This window comes from Anolis sagrei, chromosome 6, assembly GCF_037176765.1.
Source record: "Anolis sagrei isolate rAnoSag1 chromosome 6, rAnoSag1.mat, whole genome shotgun sequence".
Lineage (NCBI taxonomy): Eukaryota > Metazoa > Chordata > Lepidosauria > Squamata > Dactyloidae > Anolis > Anolis sagrei.
In genome coordinates, this window is record NC_090026.1 from 43,009,208 (window position 1) to 43,030,211 (window position 21,004).

Genomic DNA, 21,004 nt, shown 5'->3' on the forward strand with positions numbered 1-21,004 from the left:
AATGGTATATTTGTTTATGAAAGCATGAATGTCACCCTCAGCTCCTTAGGGGAAAGACGGATTATGTAATGATGTAGTAACTACCTCATATATTTCACAGAAACAGAGAGCTGGAAGCAACTACAAGGGCCATCCAATGCCACCCCCTGCCATGCAGTGTACATTCATCTTTTCTGGCATAACTTCTATTAAGCAATGCAGGCTCATTTATTTGCACTAAGAAAGAGTTTCTTTGTATTAAGAAAACAAAAATAATGATAGATAATTTGCATAACTTTAAGGCAGATCACGGAAGAAATCAAAATAATCAAACGGTTTCTATACCTTGGCTCAGTTATTAATCAAAGTGTCAAGAAATCAAAAAAAGACAATGACTTTGAAGGGCAACTAAGAAGGAAATCAATAAGAATCTCAAGTGTAAATAATAGAATAACAATGTCAGGATGGTACATGTCTTAGTATGTCTTATTCTGATGGATAGACGTGAAAGCGAGACTGTGAAGAAAGCTGACAGCAAAACAAATGTATTTGAAATGTTTTACTGATAAGTACTCTCCTAATTCCAAACAAGATAAAAAGACAAACAAATGGGCTTTGGGAAAATCAAGTCTGAACTCTCACTAGAAGTGAAGATGACTAAACTGTGGCTGTCATACTTTGGACATACCATATCATGAGTCAACCTGACTCATTGGAAAATATGATAATAGTCAGTTAATTGGAAAGAAGACAAGAGAGAGATAATCACACTAAAGGGGGATGGATTAAATCAAGGAAGCCCCAGCTTTGAGTTTGCAAAACTTGAGTAGAACAGTTGATGAACTTTCAGAGGTCTTATTCATTAGATCACCATAAATTGAATATGATTTTGCAGTAGGTAGCAATGCTACAGGCTCATGAAACCATGGAAATAATTGCCCCAGAACCAGTAGACTGTGATATTTAGTAGGAATTCTGCAGCTCTCTAGATGCTATTGTGCTACGGCCCCTTCCACATAGCTGAATAAAATCCTGCATTATTTGTTTTGAACTGGAACTCAAAATACCCCAGTTCAAAGCAGATATTGTGAGATTTCCTGCCTTGATATTCTGGAATATAGGGCTGTGTGGAAGGGCGCTACCTGTTACAGCAACTTTAGCCCACATAGCCAATTGTAAGGAATGCTGGGATTTACAGGTCAGCAATATCTGGAGAGCCACATGAGTCCCACACATGCATGCACACATACAGAGACAAAACATACTATGTTACACATACATTAATATGACTGACAAAATTACTGCATATTATAGTGGAATATCACCTTAGCCTTCCTTGTTTTTAATATTTTGCATTAATATACTTTTGCATAGGCTCTTCTGGTGGCGCAGCAGATTAAACCGCTGAGCTGCTGAACTTGCTGACCTAAAGGTTGGTGGTTCGAATCCAGGGAGCAGGGTGAGCTCCTGCTGCTAGCCCCAACTTCTGCCAATCTAGCAGTTTGAAAACATGCAAATGTGAGTAGATCAATAGGTACAGCTTCTGTAAGAAGGTAACGGCACTCCATGCAGTCATGTTGGCCACATGAACTTGGAGGTGTCTACAGACAACACCGGCTCTTTGGCTTAGAAATGGAGATGAGCACCACCGCTCAGAATCAGACGCAACTAGACTTAATGTCAGGGGAAACTTTTAGCTTTACCCTTTTATACTTTTGCAAAACTTGCAGCAAATCTGGAAATTATATGCTGTATTAATTTATTGTGTTTTTAACAACTTATATTTTGTCACTGGCTGGGCAAAGTGTATCCCTGGGGCACATGCAGTCTACTAATGCTATTTGTGTGGCTTTCAACATGTTTGGATCATCTATTTTATATATAGAGAAAAAGAACTCCCTGTCCTATAAGCCTTCAAGAGCAGCAACTCCAGGGTTTTTTAAGATGGAAGAAAAATTGGGTATTGTTGAAAACTAAAAACATTTTCAAACCCAAAAGTTGACTTGCAGCCAATTGTAGTATTGTAAGTTTTTTTTGGTTTGTTTTTTGGCATATTGGAAAGAAAAAACCTACACGCCTTCTCTTTTTCTTTTTACCCTTCCCCCCTTTTATTTTATTTTATTTATCTTGAAAATTTAATAAAAACTATTTTTTTAAAAGGAAAGAAAGGAAAAAATGGTCCCTGGATCCACCATAGTTTCTCATCTCTGCTTCATAGGAAAAATCCACATTAATTTCAATCATACATTCAACTAGTTGCATTTTCCTGTTATACCACTGATGGTCCAGAGTGAAATGGATACAGTTAAGGATTGGCAGAACATTAAAAAATATTAGGAAAATGTTCAATATACAATTATATCTTGAGTGTTGGAAAACCATGTTGAGGAGAACCCTAGACTGAGACGAATCTTTAGTTTGGAAATTGCATTGTGCAAAAATTGTACACTTTTTGTGTGCAGATAATAGCTTTTTGTGTGCAAAATTGAATGTTTATGTTTCAATTTGTAGAAAATGCTCTTTTATATGCATCATCAACAAAAATAATGTATACATTATGCACAGAAAAAAAATCCCACACCGCAAAAATCCCACACTTCTAAAAACATTTTTGGTGACAGGATTGTTTTCAAAGATAGTCTTGCCACAGTAAGAAAAATGCTAACATTACTTGTTGCTTCCTCTGATTTCTGAGAATGAAATTACCTAGCAATTATATCCCTAAACACAGTATTGCTGATGGAGCCTAAACTTGGTCTTGTTCAAAGATACCGGTTCCCTCTTCTCTGCTCTTCTCCTAGCTCCTTTCAAAATGGTTTCAACTCCTATTGCAGCTGTGTTGTTGAGACAAAGTTGAGAAATCAGCTGTGGCCGATCCCTTTCTCCTTAGGAGGACCCTCCTCCTGTGGGCTGCAGTTCTCCAGGAAACACTCCAGCATTTGGTGATAGTCGCACAATGCAAACAACAGATTGTGGGAAATGCATACGGCAGGAAGAGTAGGACTTTGAATTGGGCTTTGTTGGCAAACACATTTGGTCTCCAACTGCCTTGGCACTTCCAACCTCCGTTTGGGAAATTACTCCCAATGTCACCGGGAGGGGGAAAGGATGTTGTTGTCATCTGTCATGCTAAAATTGGAATATTTAAATAGGTGGATTCAAAGCACTGTATGAATATGTGCTTGTATGCATGTGAGTGAACACATACTTGGATCACTGTCTTTAATTTTTCTACTTAACACTGCAAAGCTGAAGAAGAAAGATTTAGTTTCTGAGCACAAGAGTAATAAAATGCTTGGAAACATTATCATAATCTGGACTACAGCTTCTGGAATGCTATAGTTACCATGGTCATGGCCCAAAGGCGTATAGGAAATGTGGTTTGAAAACATTTCCAAGATCTGGGTAAGATGGTTTGCTTACAAGGGAAAACTAAAGATGCCTTGGTACAGCCAATGGTGACATAATGTTGGGAAAGGTCAACAAGGACAGGAGTTCAAGGTATTGAAAGCATAAGTCTCAAATTGAATGCTACGCTGGGTTGTATGATACCTCTGTAGCGTTTCATTATTATTATTATTATTATTATTATTATTATTAAACATTATCAATCTCCCTTCAGGGACTCGGGGCGGCTAACATGAGACCAAGCCCAAACTGGAGTGATTTATCTGGTGGGAGATACAGGAGGGACGACCTATTTATTTATTTATTTATTTACTTACAGTATTTATATTCCGCCCTTCTCACCCTGCAGGGGACTCAGGGCAGATTACAATGGACATATATGGCAAACATTCAATGCCAATTTTGACATACAACCTATACAAACATACACAGAGGTTATTTAATTTTTTCTGGACGCCAGGGGAGCTGTAGCTTTCATAGTCCATCTGCGACACTGATGAAGTACTTCCGCATTCCCCGCATGCTTTTTGCTGGAATGCTTTGATGGAGTATTATTTTATGGCCTCATAAATTAGTTAATTTAGCCTCCTCACACAAGGTGGCACCTAATTTTCCTACTTGACAGATGCAACTGTCTTTCAGGTTGCAAAGGTCGACAACAGGCTACACAATTGGTTGGAAGCCCACTCCAACCCAGTCTGGCTTCGAACTCATGACCTTTTAGTCAGAGTGATCTTAATGCAGCTGACACTCAGCCAGCTGCGCCACAATCCTGGTGCTATGGGGTTTAATTTCCCACTAGGAATAAGGTGAAGTGCATCAAGAGGACAAGTATATGCTGGGACGGTCATGGTATTGGGATTGTTGTTCATTCATCAAAAGCAAGGTGGAACAGTTTTCGTGTGCTCAGCATCACGAACCAGGACATTTGTTTCTGTGCGTGCAATATCAGCATGCCAGAAATCCATAGTCTGAAGGTGATGCTGCTGGTGGTACAGTAACATCATGTTCAGGTACCAGTACTTGCAACACTTATCATACCAAGAATGTGGAAACCAGGGCCAGCCTCAGGAGAGATCTTGCTATTGAAGTAGAGAACATTGTTACAGTAAGTTGTAACAGGAGCAAGTATGTGTGTGTTAAAGAAAACCTCATGCTGTTAATTATTATGTGCAGCTGCTAATGTAGGTCAACTAGTAAGTTTGAACCACACCCAGTGGGGTATAACTGTATGGTTTTTAGAATACAGTTCAGTTTTTGCTCTGAGAAGCCTTTTGCTCAACCATTTCTACTGCTTTCTCATTTGGATGAAGATGAAGAAGCCTTATTCTGTTATTGCTTTCAAAGACTATGTAAGTTTGTTGCACTGTTTGTAACAGTTTATGTTATAACTCTGTTGATAAGCGTAAAGATTTTCTGTTCGTTTTTCTCTTGCCTGTGTGTAATGTTATTGTGTCTTCTGCATTGGACTTGACTGAAATACACTAAGCGCAACAATCATCCCTTAACTTATACATGAGGTTGACAGGTATATACAGCAATTTATAATTGTATGCCTTTCATGATATCCCAAATCAGCTGCCAGAAGCGGCAGGATGCATTGTACAAACAATGGAAACCTGCATGGTTAAGTTTTTAATATATTTTGTACTATATTTAAATGGGAAGCTACTCCTAGTGAAGTGGGACCAAAGTTTGGAAAGAACTGCATCCGCAGACATGGGATGAAGCTCTGGGGAGATCTGCTGGCTGACAGGCAAGGAGCAGGACAACAATTTGAGCAGCCAAAGAGAAAGGTTTTGTACCCTGAAGCAAATATTTCTAGAAGGATTTCCCCTACATATTGTATTGTGTTGTTTAGTTGCTTAACATTGCAATTTTTGGTGTTAAGTGAGGGATTTTATTTATTTTAAAAAAACATTCAGAGTTTACAGCTGTCACTCTACAACGAGTATGTAGAATTAAAATGTATGTTTTTTAATTAAAAAGGGTGGAAATATACCACAAAAACCTCCAGAGCTGCCTGTTTAAATCGAAAATAACACTTTCAAACCAGGAACAGATTTTCCCCCAAATTTTGTTACATAGTGTTATTGGTGAACTGGTTGTCAAGTATTAAGAATCAACAGTATTAAGACGATCATAAGTATCAATAGTGCTAAGAGCTTTGAAGTCATATTCGCTGGTGCCTTAAACACCATCTAAGTAAGACACAAAACACTCTAAAGCCAGCAATCTAAAATGTAAGGAAAGGGGAAAAAATAAAAGAGAAAAACATTATTATTCTACCATTACGCATTCAACTAAATAATCCTATTAAAATTACTAATAACCATAGTCACAGATTGTTAAATTGCTCAATTTCTTATTGCTCAAAAAGGTCACAAATGGCTAATGGTTTCCAATATTTCAAAAATCATTAATTGGTTTGTCCTTTAAATCCTCCCTTTCTAATATTGGGGGGGGGGGGGTGATTAAATTGGTTTTCTACTCCTCGTCTCTCATTCTTTATCAGTTTAGTCAAACTTTTATGATGTCAGGGAAGGAAACTTTTATCAATCATTTCCCATCAAATACCCCATATGTTCTATATGATCACCAAAGGTATTTTGACAGATTTGGAGGTATTTGACTATCACTCATAAAAACACTGAAAAACACAGCAGAAGAGACTTAAAAAGCCAAAAAACAAAAAAACGCATTACAACACATGCACAAAACCACAAATATTCACAAACACACACACATATATACACAAATATATATATATATATATATATATATATATATATATATATACCTACACACAAAACACATATACACAGACTGGGCCACAGCAATGTGTGGCAGGGGACGGCTAGCATAAAATAAAAACAGTACTTCTGAAGTGAGAAGCATGTGATCATTAAATGTTTGACATTAAAGCATTAAATAATGAACAAATGTATCTTCACTGAAATATCCTGGAAGAGGCACTTTCTTTGTTGCATGCATGGCAAAGAAAGGAGAAAATACCTTTTTAAAGATACAGTCGGTTCCCCATATCCATGGATTCTCTATTCACAGATTCTATCCTTCATAGATTGAAAATCATGATAATTTTGTATAGGAACTCCTCCTTGTTCCAACAATCAGCACTTTTTGCATTCTGTCTTTGTGACATATCAGACATCTGTAAAGGTGCAACTAATTAATAACTCTACTATCCTAATATTATTATTTTTATCTCCTTTGTTTTTCTTCCTCGCACCCCCATATTTTAATGATTTTTGGAAATGCTTAATAAACATTACTTGGGGGGTGGGGAGAGAAGAAGACATTTTCTGACAAAAATTCCAAAAATTAAACATTGATGTTGCCATTTTATATAAGGGACAGTATTGTACTATGTCATTGTATACACCAACGTTTCTCAATCTAGCTCTCAAGATTCCTGAGAGGGTCGCGAGAGAGTGTCAAAGGGGTTGCCGAAGACCATCGGAAAACACAGTATTTTCTGTTCATCATGGGGGTTCTGAGTGGGAAGTTTGGCCCAATTGGTGGGGTTCTGAATGCTCTTTGATAGTAGGTGAACATACACCCACATGTGGTGGGAATGTGAAAAAATGCAAAAGTTCCATACAATAATTAAGTAGGAAATGGAGGAGCTATTAGGGATAAATATAGAATGGAACAAAACTCAATTTTTCACTCAGAAAATGGAAGACAAAGGAGGATTAGCATATAATGGCCTGACAGTGCCTAGAGCAAACTTTTGTTGAGAGGTGATTAGATGTTCTTGTTTGTTTCCTCTCTGTTGTTGTGCTGTTGTAATTTTAGAGTTTTTTAATACTGGTAGCCAGAATTTGTTCATTTTCATGGTTTTCTCCTTTCTGTTGAAATTGTCCACATGGTTGTGTATTTCAATGGCTTCTCTGTGTAGTCTAATCACCTCTCAACAAAAGTTTGCTCTAGGCACTGCCAGGCCATTATATGCTAATCAAGGTGGTCAGTTGAAACATTCACACCTAGCTCCAGCAGACAAGAGTCCTTTGTCTCACCCTGGTCATTCCACAGATATATAAACCCTTTTTCCTAGTTCCAACAGACCTCACTACCTCTGAGGATGCTTGCCATAGATGCAGGCGAAACGTCAGGAAAGAATGCCTCTAGACCATGGCCATATAGCCCGAAAAACCTACAACAACCCAATAAAAACTTAGTATAAATATCTAGCCGATTACCTACTTCAAGATTATATTAGTGAAAGAAAAAGTTATTATAAGACAGGCCAAATGGGGATGGGGATGTGGTGGTAGTGGGATTGGGGAAAAATACTTGTATTTTGACTGCTGAATTTTGAAGATTGTATGTTTCTATGTATATATAATAAAACAATTAAAAAACATTGTACATTTCAGGTAATAAAATAGGATTGCAAATTATAGGGGAAAATAAAGATAGTAGGTGAACTATAAATCCCAGCAGCTGCAACTCTCAAATGTCAAGTCTATTTTCCCCAAACTCCACCAGTGTTCACATTTGGGCATATTGAGTATTTGTGCCAAGTTTGGTCCAGATCTCTCATTGTTTGAGTCCACAGTGTTCTTTGGATGTAGGGAAATTACAACTCCCAAACTCAAGGTCAATGAACACCAAACTCTTCCAGTATTTTCTGTTGGTCATGCGAGTTCTGTATACCAAGTTTGGTTCAATGTGTTGGTGGAGTTCAGAATGATTATAAGTGAACTATAAATCCCAGCAACTACAACTCCCAAATGACAAATCCACCCCCAACCACACCAGTATTCAAATTTCTGCCAAATTTGGTCCAGTGAATGAAAATAAATCCTGCATATCTGATATTTACATTACGGTTCATAACAGTAGCAAAATTATAGTTACGGAAGTAGCAACGAAAACAATTTTATGGTTGGGGGTCACCACAACATAAGAAACTATATTAAGGGGTCGTGGCATTAGGAATCGCTGGGAGACAATATTATTTCAGCATCATAGATTTTGGTATCCTTTATTCGTTCAGTCGTAACCTCATGGAGTAGACCACGCTCGCCAGGGAGATCCTGGAACCAAACTCCAGCAGATACCAAGCACCCAACATTGATTTTGCTATTAGCAATTTTATAAGCATTTGCATAAAATGTTTTATTACCCACAGAGGGAGATAGAGATTAATTAACCAGGGAAGCAACTTAATATGTTAGAAAGTATTGTAATTAAGACAACCAATTAATCAATTAAATGTTACATCTTGTTTTGAACTCACTGTTACTTAAATTGACAGTTTTTGGAGGAAACTAGACCTTTACATTCCCATCATTCCAATTCATAGCTGTGTGGTTTGATAAAGAATTGGGGGGGGGGGGAGGATATATTAGTTAGACATGCACACACGCACATGCTATACTATGACTCATCTCCCTAGAATCTTGCTGCTTTCTGAAATGAATGTAGTTAATGCAAACTAATGCAAAAAATTGTTTCATGCATAATACACACCTACACATATCCACTCTCCCTCCCCTTCTCTCTGTGCCGCCAAGGTCATCTTCGCTCTTGCAGAATGGCTAGCTTTGAAACAGATGGAGTTTTCAACTTTATGAAAAAATATAAAAAATAAAAGTGTAGGGCGGGAAGAGGGGGCACCTGACACATTCAAATTAAGTGTACGGAAAGTCTGTTTCCTTAGAACTGCAAGTTCTCTAAAAGCTGAAAAAATAGCAGCAAAGGAGTTTCATATAAGCGTGAGAAAGGCAGGTTATGAAGATGGTGGCATGCGTAGCTAAGATATCTGAGGGTATTGTGTATGCTTTGAAAGCAAGCAGATAAAAAATGTGAACTCTAGCCAAATGCCAAATGATGCAACCAGAATTCTTCAATTAAGAGAAATTAAGTCAGTTTTCAATTTTTCGCGTGGGTTTTTGTTATTGTTTTTTCTACTTCAGCTCATCAATATGAGGAGGCAGTAGTAGAATTTTGAGTTTTGGGGACAGATTTTGATATGGGGTGACTTCAAATGATATATAGATCTTTTAGAAGAAGTGGATGGATCAGTGCTAGCTCTAGGATTGTTGGGGCTCTTGGTATGGTACAGTGAAGTGATGGAAACTATTCTATGATTTAATATTAACTTTAAAATAGCCCCCGGTGGTGCAGTGGGTTAAACAGCTGAACTGCTGAACTTGCTGATCGAAAGGTTGCAGGTTTGAATCTGGGGAGCGGCATGAGCTCCTGTTGTTAGCCCCAGCTTCTGCCAACCTAGCAGTTCAAAAACCTCATGGGAGGTTTAGCACAGCTGGTAAATCATCAGCAATTATAAGATCTATCAACCGAAAAGTTTGCAAGTTCGAAATCCCGGGTTGGCCTGAGCTGCCAACTGTCAGCCTAGCTCATTGTGTTTCATGTAATTGCGTTATTATTGTTCATTAATTGCGTTTTCGGTTTTATTTTATTTTATTTTATTTTATTTTATTTTATGTAATGGTTGTTTTGGGCTCGGCCTCATGTAAGCCGCACTGAGTCTCCATCGTGGAGATGGTGGCGGGGTACAAATAAAGTTTATTATTATTATTATTATTATTATTATTATTGTTGTTGTTTACCTAAGTAATTCGAAAACAGCTTTAGCTGTGATTAGAGAAATTAGGTACCGCTAAAAGTGGGGGAGGTGTTTTACGACGCCATAAAGAAAGAAAATCAGGAAATGCTGGGCGACCAAAAGGAAGGAGGAAGTCCTGCCAGCTCTTTGTCATAGAGGACAGAGCAACAGCACCCCCCTGGACTTGAGCCCAACCTTCCATGGCACCAAAACCACCAAAAATAGCTGAAACAAACCACCTCCTGTTCTGTCTGTCTGTGTATTGTGTACACAAAGCGGCATTGAGTGTTTGCCATGTATATCTACTGTGATCCGCCCTGAGTCCCCTTCGGGGTGAGAAGGGCAGAATATAAATAAAGTGTTGTTATTATTATTATTTTTGAAACACCACAAGATGAATACAGCTTACTGTACTTTCCTTATTCATGTATCCAATTCATATTGAGGCATACCTGAACAGAATATTGGCTTAGTATGGAAAAGTGAAGATAATAATAATAATAATAATAATAGGAAGAAGAAGAAGAAGAAGAAGAAGAAGAAGAAGAAGAAGAAGAAGAAGCAGCAGCTATTAGAACAAATGGCATCAAGGCCAGAATTGAAAAGTCAATGACAGATCCCAAATGTAGACTCTGCAAGAAAGCAGATGAAACAATAGATCACATCCTCAGCTGCTGCAAGAAGATCACACAGGCAGACTACAAGCAGAGGCACAACACCATTGCTCAGATGATTCATTGGAACTTGTGCCACAAATACTATCTGCCTGTGACAAAGAACTGGTGGGATCACAAGCCGGAAAAAGTTACAGAAAATGAACCCGTCAAACTACTCTGGGGCTTCTGAATTCAGACGGTCAGTTTTGGAGCACAATACTCCTGACCTCATGATTGTGTTAAAAAACAAAGTATGGATCGTCAGTGTTGCAATCCCAGGTGACAGAAGGATTGAAGAGAAACAACTGGAAAAGTTGACACGATATGAGTATTTAAAGATTGAGCTGCAAAGACTCTGGCACAAGCCAATAAAGGTGGTCCCAGTGGTGATCAGCACACTGGGTGCAGTACCTAAAGACCTTGGCCTGCACTTAAACACAATCAGCGCTGACAAAATTACCAGCTGCCAGCTGCAAAAGGCCACCTTACTGGGATCTGCACGCATTATTCACCGATATATCACACAGTCCTAGACACTTGGGAAGTGTCCAACGTGTGATCCAATACAACAGCCAGCAGAGTGTCTGCTGTGGACTCATCTTGTTGTGTTTCTAATAATAATAATAATAATAATAATAATAATAATAATAATATATTTATATTCCGTCCTATCTCCAGGGTGGATTCCAGCATATATACAGACACAGGCAAACAGTGCCTTGAAACAATGAAACACAAATACACAGGCAAAAGCAAAGGCTTCCTCTTTCATTTCCAGCTCTGGGATGTGTGCTCATCTCTGGCTCTGGGGGAAGTGTTCATCTCCATTTCCAAGCTGAAGAGCCTGTGTTGTCCATAGACACTGGAAACCAATTTAAAAGGTATCTTACCTTTAAGAGAAGGAGGAGTGTAGACACAGGGGGAGTTTCTTTTATTTTTAAGGTGGTAACCTTCACCCAAAGCTCTCTGGGGAGAAAAAGAAAAGAAAATAACAACCAACGATTCAAAAGTAGAACATTTTTCCAAAGATTTCCCAGCAGACCTAGGAGTGGGGAATGTGACTTGAAGTACGAAAAAACTAAGAACGCAATTAGCATCATTTGTAAAATTAAGGTACTGGCTTTGATCCAAGGAAATCTTTTGTGAGTGTGCATTGGGTTTTGTTATACGCCTAGCTTGGGTTCTTTCTTCTCTTCACCTTCCATTTTCTTCCCAAGAGCTGCTCCCTTGCACCCCGACACTAGAATCGGCTTCTGAAACATGTGGGGTTCCAAGCAGGGCTCTAACCTAATTAAATATATTGTTGATAATAAACTGTATACATTTGATTTGATTAATCCATTAATTAAATCGGCATGCATTTGCAAATGAATAAAATGATAATTCTGGAAGAAGAAAAATGACTCATACTCCATTTTCTAAATAATGCTCACAATATATCACAGCAACAAGCAAAACCCTACAAGCGGCATTTGCTCCTAGGTATGAATAGAGGGAGAAAAACAACGTATGGCAGTATCACCTCCTGAAGTATCACCTCGGGCTGTATGGCCATGTTCCAGAAGCATTCTCTCCTGATGTTTCACCTGCATCTATAACAGGCATCCTCAGAGGTTGTGAGGTCTGACCACAACCTCTGAGGATGCCTGCCATACATGCAGACGAAATGTCAGGAGAGAATGCTTCTGGAACATGGCCATACAGCCCGAAAAACTTACAACGACTCAATGCACTGAATCTACACTTAGTGTGCAAATACACTGTAGAATTAATGCAGTTTGGCACCACTTTAACCAGGGGTCCTCAAACTTTTTAAACAAGAGGGCCAGGTCACAGTCCATCAAACTGTTAGAGGGCTGGATTATAATTTGAAAAAAAAAACATGAATGAATTCCTATACACACTGCACATATCTTATTTGTAGTGCAAAAACACTTTAAAACAATACAATAATTAAAACGAAGAACAATTTCAACAAATATAAAGATATTTGTATTTCAATGGGAAATGTGGGCCTGCTTTTGGCTGATGAGATAGGATTGCTGTTGTGTGCTTTCAAGTCATTTCAGACTTAGGTTGACCCTGAGCAAGGGCTGGGTAAATGACCTTGGAGGGCCATATCCGGCCCCCGGCCCTTAGTTTGAGGTCCCCTGGCTTTAACTGTCATGGTTCATTGCTATGGAATCATAATAACTGTAGTTTGCTGAGCCATCAGCACTCCTGGGCAGAGAAGAATTATAACCTTGCAAAATTACAACTCCCATCCCAGTATAAAACTGTGACAAGTTGAAATGGTGTCAAGCTGCATTATTTCTATAGTATATATGCACCATTAATCAGAATTAGAATAGTAATAACACTTTATTTGTATGCCGCTCTATCGCCAGAGGGGACTTAGTGCAGATTCCAGCATATACAGACACAAGGCAAAACATTGAATGCCTCAAAATAATGAAACACAGATACATAGAAAAAGATAAAAGTTTCCTTATCTCCGGCACTGGGTGATGGTGCTCATCTCCATTTCTAAGCCAAAGAGCCTGGATTGTCTGTAGTCACCTTCTAGGTCATGTGGGAGCCTGACCACTTGGGGCGCTGATTACATCCCTGCTGAGACAGTGCCTATTGATCTACTCACATTTGCATGTTTTTGAACTGCTTAGGTTGGCAGGAGCTATGGCTACTAGCAGGAGCTCACCCCGTCCCACCAACTTTAACCATCAACCTTCCAGTCAGCAAGTTCAGCAGCTCAATGGTTTAACCATTGCACCACTGCAGCCCCTAGATCCATACCCTAAGTAAAGGTAAAGGTTTTCCCCTGACATTAAGTCCAGTTGTGTCTGACTCTGTGGGTTAGTGCTCATCTCCATTTCTAAGCCGAAGAGCTGGTGCTGTCCGTAGACATCTCCAAGGTCATGTGGCCAGCATGACTGCATGGAGTGCCATTACCCTGTTTCCCCAAAAATAATACATCCCCTGATAATAAGACCTAATAAAGGTTTTGCTGAATTGCTAAATATAAGACCTCCTCCAAAAGTAAGACCTAGCAAAGTTTTTGAGCTCCCCTTGTTGGCCAGAAGCTACAATACTGTCCCTGCTGTGGAAGAGCGTTACAGTCTCCAGACAGTGTGTGGGAGCCAGGTACTTTACAGCCCTTATTTTTTGTGGCCCTGTGTGCGAGTCAGGCAACCAGTGTGTCACTTTGATTCTTTAGGGGGTGTCTGCTTTTCTGGTTTGTGATGACAACTACTCTACAGTAGATAATAAATATTCTTTTTATGTTCAATAATAATAATAATAATCATCATCATCATTTATTTATACCCTGCCACCATCTCCCCAAGGGGACTTGTGGCAGCTTACATGAGGCCAAGCCCAACAATGCAATACATCAATATACAACACAACACAGCAATTAAAAATTAAAACACTGGATGAGACAATCATTTAATGTATCTGGACAGGAGATCTGGGGGATAAGTAGGATTTGATTGCACTAACAGGTAAAATAAAGTTCTTGCAAGGGCATTTAGCAGGACTTGGTCAGGTCAGGGAATTATTGTTCATTAATTCATTGAAGGCACACTGAAACAGCCAAGTTTTCAAGCTCTTCTTGAAGACTGCCAGGGTGGGGGCTTGTCTAATATCTCTGGGGAGCGAGTTCCAGAGCTGGGGGGGGGGGGCACCACAGATAATAATTCAAATAAATGTGAATCTTCTCCATGGAATAATAAGACATCCCCTGAAAATAAGACCTAATGTATCTATGGGAGCAAAAATTAATATAAGACACTGTCTTATTTTGGGGGAAAGAGGGTAGATATCAATGGCACCGAGGTTAGCCATGACAAACTGTTGGTTTCTTTAGAACTGAATAATATACGACTAAATCTAGTTCAAACCCATTTAAAAATTAATTCAAATCAATGTTTTAGTCCACGTTTCAGGAAACTAGATTGATGTTTGGACCCAATTTACCTTCTGGGATATTCCCAATGGGCTAGTTAATGTCAGGGACAGACCTTTCCTCTCCTGAACCTCCCTGACTAACAAACCTCCCAGAGTGTCATTCAGCCCCATTTCCCTGCTTGGAGTGATATTAGTGACAAGAACGTACAGAAATGCATCACAGGAGGGGTGAAATATATGTGTATGCAACCATATAGGCATGTGGGAAAAACGTGCATCAGTATGTACACTGTATAAGAAGTGTCATGGAAAAAGCATATTAATTTGCATCTATTTTTCCAAAAATTGCCAACTGATGACTAACTGAGATCAAACTAGTTTGAAAGTAGAAATAAGGGGAAAATAGGAAATGGAGCCAGTCCAAAGCTGATGGAAGTGTCCACCTTCGCTGTATCTCTGTTGCTTTCCATTGCTGCAGAATGGAATCGTGATGGCTTTGGTGAGCATCATGTCAACGTTATGGGCAACAGCATGATTCACCGACAAGAAGAACAAGACCCTCATTTCAGAAGACACAAAGGTTTCTAATTGAACACTGATTGAATATCCTCCCCCATACGAATGCAGTAATTGGTTACAAGAGTGGAAGCAAAGACCATCCTTAAAATTCCAAAAGAAGTTTTTAAGGGTCACAAGTTTACCCGCTACACCATCTTGTTGCTATGTGTAGGAGTTCTCAATGTCCCAAAACAACGGAGAGCAAGGAGAACAGTTACAACACTATTTTTAGGTTTCCTCTGAGATCTCTGAAAGCATGTTAAGGTTTTCCTGAATGTATAATTCTTTTGTTCAGTGCTGTTTATTTTGGCTCTTGAGAAGACATTAAAATGTTCAGGGATTTTTTGGAGTGTCAGGGAGGCAATGCATCCTTATTGCCCTGGTAACGAGGCTGGACTATATGTAGATTTAGTTAAATTTAGCAGGACTCATTAATTCAGTGGGATTTAAATTGGTAGTGACATCCTGATCGGTGGTAGTTCCATTAGGGCACATGTGTCAAACTCAAGGCCCGCAGGCCGAAGTCGGCTTGCTATGTCATTTCATGTGACCCATCAGATGCTGGACTACAACTCCTGTATTCCTCATCATTAGAGATAATGACTAGAGATAATGGGAGTTGTGATACAGTGACCTCTGGAAGGTTACAGTTTGTTCTTTTTAGTGAGGATAGCTGGGTTTGGATTTAGCTACAAGGCTTGTGTATATGACGTCTGAGTTGAAACCTTTCCCCAACCTCAGAGCCTTAATCGCTATCGGGCTTCAATTCCCATTATCCTCAGTCTGTGTGGTATTTATTTATTTATTTATTTATTTATTTACAGCATTTTTATCCTGCTCTTTTCAGCCTGAAGGCGACTTAGGGCAGCGAACAGATTGGCAACAATTTGATGCCACAACATACATATCAATTAAAAACATGTAATATCACATAATAAAGATCCATATCAAACCAATTAAAACTATGTAAGCAATGTCTTCCACTTCAAACTCCTTGGTTGATAATCTAAGGTGATGGGAGTTGTCATTCAATAACATCTGGGACCCAACCTGGGTAAAAGACTAAAGAGCAATGACCACAATGTAAATATATATATAACTATCTTCTGGGGAGGCCCTCCTCTCGGTCCCACTACCGTCTCAAGCACGGTTGGTGGGGACAGTTGGTGAGGACGAGAGGGAGGGCCTTTTCAGTGGTGGCCCCGCATCTCTGGAATGCCCTTCCAAGGGAAAGAAGACAGGCCCCACCCCTCCCCTCCTCTCCTTTTGTAAGAACTTGAAGACCTGGTGGTTTCAACAAGCCTTTGAAAATGACCAGTTCTAACTCAGCCCTACACATTGTCGAATACGGCCTTATTCTTCCTACCAGTTACCCAGATTCTTTCCGGAATGAACAGCCACAGACCCGTACCTAATATTACTGTTGCCTGCCATAGCATTGCACTTAATTCCCGGGCTCCCTAGAATTTTTGGGCTTGCACAAATCTTGGCCCGGCCTTTTAAATTTTTAATTGCCTTGAACAGGCAGAATTACTTTTAATATATGTGTGTTATGGCGACAATTTTTATGCTTATATTTTGTTTGTTAATCTTATGGTTATGTTGTTTTTACTCTGTATGTTTTGTGATGTTGCTTGGGAACCGCTCAGGGAGATGGAGCGGTATATAAATTATTATTATTATTATTATTATTATTATTATTATTATCCTTCTATATCCCTGAATTTTCCATCCATGGATTCAATAGCCCGTTGAAGGCAACCATAAGGCTGCTGTGTAACTCTATGAAAATGAGTTTGACATCCCTGGTCTAAAATATAGTGTGGCAAGATATGGCTCATTTGGCTTGGTGTCCCACCAGTGGAAATGCTTTCCCATAAACCAAAGATGTACAGATACTGAGCTTGCAAAAATTGTTTGGCTTTTAAGCAGCACCCAGAAGAGAACCCACGTGGTATAATAGTGCAACTGCTAGGCTAGGATGCTTGGAGACAATGGTTCAAATCCTTGCTCAGCTATGTAAATCTACCTTGGGCAAGTCATATACCCTCAGCATTTGATGAAGGTAATGGCAAATCTCCTATGAATGTATCTTGTCAAGAAAGCCCTATTAGAGGATCGTCATAAGTCAAGAAAGCCCTATTAGAGGATCGTCATAACGTAAAGGCACATCACAGCAACAAGAAGAACCCACGAGATGTGATAGCTGGAAGTGGCACTGTGCTGGTACAGCTGTACCAAGAGCTCCAACTTCATGTTCTTTCTATTAAATGTCTGCATGCATTCCAAGGTTTCAGGCATTTTGCAAAGGTGGCTTCCCTTGGTTTGCATTTATAGGGCCAATGACCCATCAATCATTGTTAAGTTTTGGTTCCGCCCCTTTCCCCAGGGCCCTGGGAGGAGAGGGAACCATTTTTAGTTCAGTCTTACAGAAGGAAATTAAGCTACAGGATGTGGACCAGCTCCACCTGCAGAAAAGCTTCATTTCCTACAGCTTCGGGGAAAACAGCTTCCGGGGAGAAATAGTCCCAAAGCTCTGGCTGGGAACTTACAGCCTCTCAGCCTTACAGCATTCAGGGGAAACAGTTTTGCAGACCCAAAGAACTCCAGCTGGAGAATCTACAAAGCCTTGACTGGTAGGTCTACTTGGGACCCAAGAAGTAGTTTGGAACCGGTAGTAGGGCCCACATCAGCAAAGACTAGATCGTAGATTGCCTGGGAGAGGTTAAAAAAGGGTTTTCCTTTCAAAAGAAAAGAAACAGTTCTCAAAGCTAGTGACCTGTCCCTTGTGGACAAGATAAAGAAAGCCACCAGTCGTTTGTATGATTGTTGTTGAAGATTGAAGAAGTATTTGTTTAATTTGTTTAATAATAAAGGACTTTGTTAAACCTTTCAAGCCTCTAAAGACTCTTCCAGAGGAAAATCCTTAGGGCCTCTTTATCAAGGCACCCTGGCTTCCCACTGGGCACAAAGTGCACATCCTGTTCAAAAGACAATTATTACATGCCCAGTGCGTGACAGCACAGGCACAATAGGCATAAGTTTTCAAGTAGACAGCAATCTTATCCTACTTCAACATAAGGACGAAACAACAGGAGGATAGGTCTTGCAGCACATTTGAGACTAAACATATTGGTCTCAAAGGTATTGCTAGTACATTGATTCCCTCTTTTCTTTCACCCCTACATTTCATTAGAGTGCTGAGTCCTGCAATGTTTCCAAATCACCAGGAATGAACTCACAGTGAGTCCTACCAGGAAACTATAGAGAGCTTCCTGGTAGGACTCACTGTGAGTTCATTACTGGTGATGAACTTACTTGGCTATTCTCTTTTTTGGATATTACTTTTAAACTTTATTTTTTTCCAACTTGCTTCAGTTAGTTCTAGCAGTTCAAAAACATGCAAATGTGACTAGATCAGTCAGGCCCGTAGCCAGGATTTCGATTGGGGGGGGGGGCTGAGTTTTTTTCAGGGGGGATTTCGGGGGGGGGCTGAGTTTGGGGGGGGCTGAGTCTGAGTGAAAGAGGGTATACCCTAGCAAACCTTTTGTATCATTACCCCAATACCCCCATGCATATGGGATATATTGAGTATGGTGATCAGATCATGATATGAATAAACATAACAGTTTAAATAATGCACCAGTAAGGCCTTTTCGTGAACTACCATGAGAATTTGGGGGGGGGGGGGGGTTGAAGCCCCTCAAGCCCCCCCCCCCCCCCCCGGCTACATGCCTGAGATCAGTCAAATGTGGCAGCAAGGGTTTTTTTTATCACATTAAAAGCAACTTGAGAAACTGCAAGCTACTTCTGGTGCGAGAGAATTAGCCGTTGCCCAGGGGAGTCCTTTGGGAGGCTTCTCTCATGGGAAGCTGGAGCTGACAGATGCGAATTCACTCTGTCTCGCGGATTCAAACTGCCAACCTTCAAGTCAGCAGTTCAGCTGGCACAAGGGTTTGACCCACTGTTCCACCAGGAAGGTAACAGCGCTCCATGCAGTCATGCCAGCCACATGACCTAGGAGGGTCAACGGACACAACGCCGGCTCTTTGGCTTAGAAATGTAGATGAGCACCACCCCCCCGAGTGAGACTTGAGTAGACAATGTCAAGGGGAAACCTTTACCTTGTTCATCATATTGAATATTTTTAGCATATTTAAATCAAGTGTATCCAACTGGAATGTGGTCTTCCTCTTTTCCTACTGCTTACCACTATATCATGCATTATCTACTTTTCTAGTGGGCCATGTTAGTCTCAATTTAGTCATCTTGGCTTCTAGAGAGAGTTCCAGCTCTTGGTTCCTTAACATGGTATATGCACCCTGGGTTTACCATCTGTATGGAAGATAAATGACATGATGAAGTTTAAATTATCTATGATTAGCCAGGCTCTGCTCACCTCAATAAACCTCGTGGTGAACAAAGGCATACACGGAAGGGGACAGGAAGTTCCTTAACTCAAATATTCCCATAAATTGTCAAATGTGGGAGAGTGTACTGTTCTTTGAAGAAGAATCTATTTCTGTTCGTTCCTCTGCAGTCTTGATTCAAGCTTTATTTTTTGCCTGAAGCGAAGCTCAAATGCTGTCATCCTCCCCAACCCCCCAATTTGGATTTGCTGCCTCTATTTCTCCTTTACTCTTGTTCCTAAACAAGATTTGCCTGATTTGGGTCCATTCACTTGCCTCTTTCTTGCTTAACTGATGTACTTTTACCAAGCAAACAGGTTAAGAAGTTAAACAGGATTTGTTAACCAAAAACAATACAAGGACGTTTAAATCAGCTTCTTCGAGTCTCCTTGTGGAGAAAAAAAAAGTATGGTATAAATAAACATTATTATTATTATTATTATTATTATTATTATTAGAAACACAACAAGATGAGTCCACAGCAAACAAGATCACTCTGCTGGCTTCCCAGTGTCTAGGATTGTGTGATGTATCGGCGAATAATGTGTGCAAATCCCAGTAGGGTGGCCTTTTGCAGTTGGCAGATGGTAATTTTGTCAGAGCCAATTGTGTTTAAGTGCAGGCCAAGGTCTTTAAGCACTGCACCCAGTGTACTGCTCACCACTGGGACCACCTTTACTGGTTTGTGCCAGAGTCTTTGCATTATTATTATTATTATTATTATTATTATTATTATTATTTTACTGACACAAAAAGACAGTATGTCACAGCAAACGAGATCTATATGCTGGATTTCGTATTACAAAATCACAACTCAAACACTTCCCAAGTGTCTAGGATTTTTCGAATGATGTGCGCAGATCCAAGTAAGGTAGCCTTTTGCAGTTGCCAGATCGTGATTTTGTCAGTGTTTATTGTTTCCAAATGCCGTCTGAGATCTTTTGGCACGGCACCTAGTGTGCTGATTACTACTGGGACCGCCTGGACTGGTTTATGCCAGAGCCTTTGCATTTAGATTTTGAGGTCTTGATAACGGCTGAGTTTTTCCTGTTGTTTTTCCTCAATGCAACTGTCACCCGGTATGACGACATCAATAATCCAAATTTTTTTTTGTTTTCCACAGTTGTGATGTCTCGTGCATTGTGTTCCAAATTTATTATTATTATTATTGGTGGAAATTTTTTGAAGGTAGGGCAGAGTATTAGCCCCCCCCCCCCCCCGGTGATGCAGCGGGTTAAACTGCTGAGCTGCTGAATTTGCTGACCCATAAGTTGGCTATTCAAATCCAGGGAGTGGGGTGAGCTCCTGCTGTTAGCCTCAGCTTCTGCCAACCTAGTAGTTTGAAAACATGCAAATGTGAGTAGATCAATAGGTACCGCTTCTACGGGAAGGTAATGGCGCTCTTTGCAGTAATGCTGGCCACATGATCTTTGAGGTGTCTATAGACAACATTGGCTCTTCTGCTTAGAAATGGAGATGAGCACCAT

General features: G+C 39.9%; 1 protein-coding gene across 2 annotated transcripts in view; it reads right to left on the minus strand.

The window, feature by feature from the left end:
• PPP1R1B (protein phosphatase 1 regulatory inhibitor subunit 1B) overlaps positions 1–21,004 on the minus strand; it is a 105,833-nt gene that overhangs the window by 42,910 nt on the left and 41,919 nt on the right. For both annotated transcript variants that reach the window (XM_060781074.2, XM_060781075.2), the window contains one exon: positions 11,532–11,607. In XM_060781074.2, coding sequence (XP_060637057.1) covers positions 11,532–11,607 — 76 coding nt within the window. The remainder of the gene's footprint in view (positions 1–11,531; positions 11,608–21,004) is intronic.